The 7,511-nt window shown below is 43.8% G+C and overlaps 1 protein-coding gene across 1 annotated transcript; it reads left to right on the forward strand.

Moving 5' to 3' along the window:
• The first annotated feature begins 996 nt into the window (after nucleotides 1-996).
• Nucleotides 997-2,799, forward strand: LOC138367180 (uncharacterized). The gene is made up of 2 exons (XM_069328588.1): nucleotides 997-1,000; nucleotides 1,520-2,799. The coding sequence occupies exons 1-2, from the start codon at nucleotides 997-999 to the stop codon at nucleotides 2,797-2,799; spliced, it is 1,284 nt and encodes a 427-aa protein (XP_069184689.1).
• Nucleotides 2,800-7,511: the final 4,712 nt, after the last annotated feature.

Raw genomic sequence — 7,511 nt, forward strand, 5'->3', positions numbered from 1 at the left:
GAGCTAATGACAGTTACATTAAATAATGTAGTGTTGGTGAGCATGACACTGTTCTTGCTGGCAGAGTTTACACACAAGTGCTCATAAGTGGGAGAGCTTTCTCTTGTAGTCGGCTGTTACACGTACCGGAAGCCCAGCTTGAGCCTGGTAATTACTGTGACGAAGCAACACGACTGCCCTTCCGAATGAGGCCATTCCCTCAACACAGTTCATACAGTTCTCCTGATGGTCTAAGTGGTTTGGCACACTTCCTTCCCGCCGTCCTATCGCAGTTCCAATCTTCTTCTCGTATACCTTCCAAAAGATAATGGCTTGGCGCTTTCTCCTTAACGTTATCAATCGCCATATAATGCGACTCGACCCTCACAACGTTGCCAGGGTGTTGCATATGTTGTTATAATGTCTACTTTCACACTCTGCAATAATGCAGGAACACGTTATTTCACTTAAGTGACTCTCCCAGGCACCCATTAGCATCATCTGGGCCCCCTCACTCAATCTCAATAACCATATATATATATCCTGACGTGTTAGTGCCACGAGGCGGATAATGGGCACATGTCGTAAAAATCCTGCATTAGCAGGCGTGATAGATCATGGTGTACCTACCACTTTTAAAATGTCGGGAACCCTTCATGGTGTGTGAGGCTTGCTGAACGGGATACTTGAGGCTGAAACAGACGGGTCTGATGCTGTGTGTGTGTTGTTAAGGTGAAAAGTTATGAGAAGCAGGCCGGTAATTAGTATATAAAGTAAGCCAATGTCACACGTCATTTCCTGTAGGAAAATAGCATCGGTTTTTTTATTTAAAGGTTTAACCTTATTGTATGTGTTAAGGAGCGCTTCTGAAATCATAATTATTATAATTAGTTTTTTAGGCTCTGGCACGGAAAATTAGTATAGGTAAACCTGATGTGGATTATGTATTGGATTACAAGCTATATAAAATTACCTCTTGTGATGGTAATTTTTTTCTTAAAAGAGCAGTTTCGGGTAATGGGTAATTGTGTGCCAGCTCCAGCAGGGCATCTCACCTGTGTCCAGTAGCATGTAAACAATTGTTGTTCTGTGACTGTTGACTTGTTCCTTACTCTTCTGCACCCTTGACCTGAGGGGGGGGGGCTGACAGCTGAGTGGACAACGCTTCATATTCGTAGTCCTGAGGTTCCGGGTCCGATCTCCGGTGGAGGCGGGATCAAAATGGGCAGTTTCTCTCTCACCCTGTTGCCTCTGTTACCTGGCAGTAAATAGGTACCTGGGAGTTAGACAGCTGCTACGGGCTGCTTCCTGGGGGGGGGGGCGGGTAACAAAAAGGAGGTCTGGTCGAGGACCGGGCCGCGGGGACGCTAAGCTCCGAAATCATCGGGAGATAATCTCAAGATAAGTAGATGGCCTATCATTATCCATGCCCTTTTCTCCCATTTTTCCGTATCAATTCATATCTAATTCTCATTCCTTATTTACTTCTTTCACAAACCTCTCGAATTTCTGCGACTTCAATTTATTATTGGGATTAAAGTGGTGTTTTTCCCTGCTGAGGCCAAGACGTCTGGTACTTGTCTCATCACTGCTGAGGCCAAGACGTCTGGTACTTGTCTCATCACTGCTGAGGCCAAGACGTCTGGTACTTGTCTCATCACTACTGAGGCCAAGACGTCTGGTACTTGTCTCATCACTACTGAGGCCAAGACGTCTCGTACTTGTCTCATCACTGCTGAGGCCAAGACATCTCGTACTTGTCTCATCACTGCTGAGGCCAAGACGTCTCGTACTTGTCTCATCACTACTGAGGCCAAGACGTCTGGTACTTGTCTCATCACTGCTGAGGCCAAGACGTCTCGTACTTGTCTCATCACTGCTGAGGCCAAGACGTCTGGTACTTGTCTCATCACTGCTGACGAGGCCAAGACGTCTGGTACTTGTCTCATCACTGCTGAGGCCAAGACGTCTGGTACTTGTCTCATCACTGCTGAGGCCAAGACGTCTGGTACTTGTCTCATCACTGCTGAGGCCAAGACGTCTCGTTCTTGTCTCATCACTGCTGAGGCCAAGACGTCTGGTACTTGTCTCATCACTGCTGAGGCCAAGACGTCTGGTACTTGTCTCATCACTGCTGAGGCCAAGACGTCTCGTACTTGTCTCATCACTGCTGTGGCCAAGACGTCTCGTACTTGTCTCATCACTGCTGAGGCCAAGACGTCTCGTACTTGTCTCATCACTGCTGAGGCCAAGACGTCTCGTACTTGTCTCATCACTGCTGAGGCCAAGACGTCTGGTACTTGTCTCATCACTGCTGAGGCCAAGACGTCTGGTACTTGTCTCATCACTGCTGAGGCCAAGACGTCTGGTACTTGTCTCATCACTGCTGAGGCCAAGACGTCTGGTACTTGTCTCATCACTGCTGAGGCCAAGACGTCTGGTACTTGTCTCATCACTGCTGAGGCCAAGACGTCTCGTACTTGTCTCATCACTGCTGAGGCCAAGACGTCTGGTACTTGTCTCATCACTGCGGAGGCCAAGACGTCTCGTACTTGTCTCATCACTGCTGAGGCCAAGACGTCTCGTACTTGTCTCATCACTGCTGAGGCCAAGACGTCTCGTGCTTGTCTCATCACTGCTGAGGCCAAGACGTCTGGTACTTGTCTCATCACTGCTGAGGCCAAGACGTCTGGTACTTGTCTCATCACTGCTGAGGCCAAGACGTCTGGTACTTGTCTCATCACTGAACAACTGTCAAGGGTTGCCGTGTCAGGTGTCTATCACACGCTTTTAAAGCCAGTCTCGATATCAACATCTTAGATCCTGGTATGCCTAAGATAACGTGTTTTCCTCTTATTAAAACTGTTCTGATATATCCTTACTCTCCAAGTCTAGACCTTCAATGAGTGTCTAATGATAAATTGAGAAATTTGGATGGAGCGCCGGTTTGAGTGGTTTTCCATATGACGTTTGAAACCCAAATGAGCCCTGAGCACTTGATACACCCACCAATGAGAGCCCCCGAGATGCAAGTCTGCCTTGTTCTGATTGGTGCTTTTAATGTTGACAAATCTGTGCCATGTATGTCCTAACTTCTGATGGTTGTGATATGTCGTTATGAATATATAAGTAGATAGTGAACCAAGGAAACACTATTTTAGACGTAAATTAATACATTTCGTAAATTTTTTATGCATGGTAATATTAAATCTTTTGCTAAATTGAATTTATCCCTAGAAGTTATGCATAGAGGAATAGGGGTGCTATACGACATTCAGAGGAACTGTGATGAACTAAATATTTCAAGTAGCTTCCTTGCATTACTTTCTAATTTTCCATTACTGCGAACATGGGACCATTAATTATAGACGTCTAGTTTAACGTTGGCATTTAAACTGACAAACTAATGGAGTATAATAAAAATGGTGTTCAAACAGATGCTTTTTTTTAACTTGAATAAAAATAAGAGCAATTACTTTTATGGTACACTGTAGCTTTTTTTGTTTGCCAAAAATATTATGCTCATAGCAGCTTAAGTTAAGATTTGTAACAACACAGATCTTTACTCAGCCTCTTAATACTTGGAAGGCACTTGAACAATTTCTGGCACTAAATGTTTAATGTTGGGAGGTGAGGAAGTAATGTTTATGTTTGGTAGATATGTGTAGCAGGTCAGGTGGGTAAAGTGGACCAGCATCCCTCCCATCAATAATGGAGTGTAACGAGGGCGGGAATTGTTGTATCTCCATTATTTTTTGTCTGCCTTGATACTGTAAAAACGAGTTACGAACTGGAGAAAATTGGATGGCAAGCAGCAGACAGTTTTGCTAATGGTCTCTGCTGTGGTGATTATCAAGTACTGCTGGCGTCAGCAAGCTGTGTGTTGACAGTGATTTTGATGTACGAGACGTGTGTGAGGCTGGTTATAAACTCATTTAAATGTACGCTGCTTTGTGGACAATTTAAAGCAATATCGTCGTTATATTAAGTGCTGGATTGTCCACTTAAAAATTAGTTATTCTTGCCTGAATAAACTAAGAAGAATTATTTCGATGCATTTTTGGTTTTCAGTTCAACTGTTCATTATTCGTTGCTTAACATGTGTGGATTTTGGCCAGGGGGGGGGGGTGTCCTCTGCCGCTGTGGGAACCGACCTGTGAGATTTATATTTATTTAATTTATATGAATTTATATTTACGTTAATTTATATACTTCGATAGCAATTTGTATAATGATAAGTGGACTGTATTTCTGCAATAATCTCAATCTCACAAATCGATCCTCTACACATTAGGGGGCTACCTTGAGGCTACCTTGAGGTGCTTCCGGGGCTTAGTGTCCCCGCGGCCCGGTCGTCGACCAGGCCTCCTGGTTGCTGGACTGATCAACCAGGCTGTTAGACGCGGCTGCTCGCAGCCTGACGTATGAGTCACAGCCTGGTTGATCAGGTATCCTTTGGAGGTGCTTATCCAGTTCTCTCTTGAACACTGTGAGGGGTTTGCCAGTTATGCCCCTTATGTGTAGTGGAAGCGTGTTGAACAGTCTCGGGCCTCTGATGTTGATAGAGTTCTCTCTCAGAGTACCTGTTGCACCTCTGCTTTTCAACGGGGGTATTCTGCACATCCTGCCATGTCTTCTGGTCTCATGTGGTGTTATTTCTGTGTGCAGGTTTGGGACCAGCCCCTCAATTATTTTCCACGTGTAAATTATTGTGTATCTCTCCCGCCTGCGCTCAAGGGAGTACAGATTTAGGCTCTTTAGTCGGTCCCAGTAATTTAGATGTTTTACTGAGTGGATTCTAGCAGTAAAGGATCTCTGCACGCTCTCTAGGTCAGCAATTTCTCCAGCTTTGAAAGGGGCTGTCATTGTGCAGCAGTACTCCACTCTAGATAGCACAAGCGTTTTGAAAAGTATCATCATCGGTATAGCATCTCTAGTGTGAAAAGTTCTTGTTATCCAACCTGTCATTTTTCTTGCAGTTGTGACGGCTACTTTATTGTGTTCTTTAAAGGTAAGGTCTTCCGACATGAGTACACCCAGGTCCTTTACATTGCCTTTTCGTTCTATGTTATGATTTGCCTGCGTTTTGTACGTGGTTCCTGTTTTTATGTTTTCAATTTTTCCGTAGCGCATGAGCTGAAACTTATCCTCGTTGAATACCATATTATTTTCTGTAGCCCATAGAAAGACCTGATCTACATCTGATTGGAGGTTTGCCGTGTCCTCTATGTTGCCAACTCTCATGAAAATCCTAGTGTCATCTGCAAAGGATGATACAGTGCTATAGGTTGTGTTCTGGTCTATGTCCGATATGAGGATGAGAAAAAGTACTGGAGCAAGCACAGTACCCTGGGGGACTGAGCTCTTCACGGTTGATGGGCTGGATTTTATTTTGTTGACTATTACACATTGGGTTCTGTCAGTCAGGAAATTGTAGATCCATCTGCCTATTTTCCCGGTAATTCCTTTTGAACGCATTTTATGTGCAATAACACCATGGTCACATTTATCAAAAGCTTTTGCGAAATCTGTGTAAATTACATCAGCATTTTGTTTGTCTTCCATAGCATCTAATGCCATATCATAGTGGTCCAGCAACTGCGACAGGCAAGAGCGCCCTGTTCTGAAACCATGTTGTCCGGGGTTATGGAGATGCTGTGATTCCATGTATTTTGTGATCTTACTTCTTAGCACTCTCTCAAAAATTTTTATGATGTGCGATGTTAGTGCTATCGGTCTGTAATTTTTTGCCTCTGCCTTATTTCCTCCTTTATGGAGTGGTGCTATCTCTGCTGTTTTTAGTATGTCAGGGATAACGCCAGTATCTAGGCTTTGTCTCCACAGAATGTGAAGGGCCTGCGATAGTGGTTTTTTACAGTTCTTGATGAATATGGAGTTCCAAGAATCCGGGCCTGGTGCAGAGTGCATAGGCATACTGTTTATGGCTTCTTCAAAATCTAGTGGGGATAGGGCGACGTCTGATATGTGATTTGATGTTGGTATCATATCCATGAAAAATTCATTTGGGTTATCAATCTTTAGTGCATTTAATGGCTCACTGAAAACAGAGTCGTACTGCTTCCTCAGTAACTCGCTCATTTCTTTGTTGTCATCTGTGAAAGTTCCATCTCCCTTTCGCAGGGGCCCGATACTAGATGTGGTTTTTGATCTTGATTTTGCATAGGAGAAAAAATATTTCGGATTTCTCTCTATTTCACTGATGGCCTTTTGCTCTCTTTGCCTCTCCTGGGTTTTGTATAATTCTTGTAGCTTGAGTTCAATTGTTTCTATTTCTCTACCTAACCTTCTTCGCCGTTCTTGAGATAGGGTGCGACTCTCAAGTTGTTCCGCGATTCGTTTTCTTCGCCTATATAAGGAACGACGTTCCCGTTCCAATCTGCATCTCTTTCTCTTTTTTCTTAGGGGTATGCGGTTTGAACATATTTCTAGTGCTACTGAGCTTATTTTTTCCAGGCACTGGTTCAAGTTTGCATTTCCTAGCTGTTCTTCCCAGTTTATTTCTGTGAAGTCCTGGTTTATTTGCTCCCAGTTTATCCGTTTATTATTGAAGTTGAATTTGCTGAAATCTCCTCCACCGGGAATCTGGACTGGTTTTGGAGGTCCATTCCCCATGGTTGTCAGTACCTCAATTAAGTTGTGATCTGAGTAACAGGTATTTGTAATCATTATGTTCCCGATCAACTCATCATTATTAGTGAAAATGAGGTCCAGCGTGTTCTCCTTCCTAGTTGGTTCTACTATTTGCTGGTTTAAGGCAAACCTATCGCACATCCGTAGCAGGTCATTTGCATGTGCCTGCTCATTTAGGCTACTTCCTGGTATTCTTTCTGATATTACTGTATTAGCCAGGTGCTTCCATTTCAGGTGCCGTAGGTTGAAGTCCCCAAGCAGGATGATGTTCGGAGCTGGATTTGTGAGGTTTTCCAAGCAGTGCTCTATTTTCATTAGTTGGTCTTTAAACTGCTGAGGGTTTGCCTCCGGTGACTTATATACAAGGACAACAACTACATTTAGGATCTCTATTTTGACTATCAGCACTTCCACCATATCATTTGAGGTGTTTAGCAGCTCAGTACAGATGAGTGTGTCTTTGATGTAGAGGCTGACCCCACCCTGAAGCCGGTGTTTCCTATCACATCTGAAGAGATTGTATTCTGGGATCCATATTTCACCATCAAGGTAGTCCTTTGTGTGAGTTTCCGTTAGGGCTGCAAACACTGCATTTGCCTCATGAAGGAGACCATCTATAAAATGAACTTTGTTGGATTTGCGTGTTTTTATACCCTGGATGTTGGCAAATATAAATGATGTTATCGTGTTAGTGGAAGTGCTGGATGCTTTAATTGGTGTTAATATCTGAGGCTCTGGTAAGGAGGCCACTGTGTTTGCGTCCTCTCTAGCATTTGACCGAGTTGGTGGTAGAGTCTGGTCATTTTTAGCCATTCTTCTCCTCCTCCTCTTGCTAAAAAATTATCCCGGTTGATGGAGTAGTGGCTGTTTTCATAGTGGTA

This window comes from Procambarus clarkii, chromosome 2, assembly GCF_040958095.1.
Source record: "Procambarus clarkii isolate CNS0578487 chromosome 2, FALCON_Pclarkii_2.0, whole genome shotgun sequence".
Classification (NCBI taxonomy): Eukaryota; Metazoa; Arthropoda; class Malacostraca; order Decapoda; family Cambaridae; genus Procambarus; species Procambarus clarkii.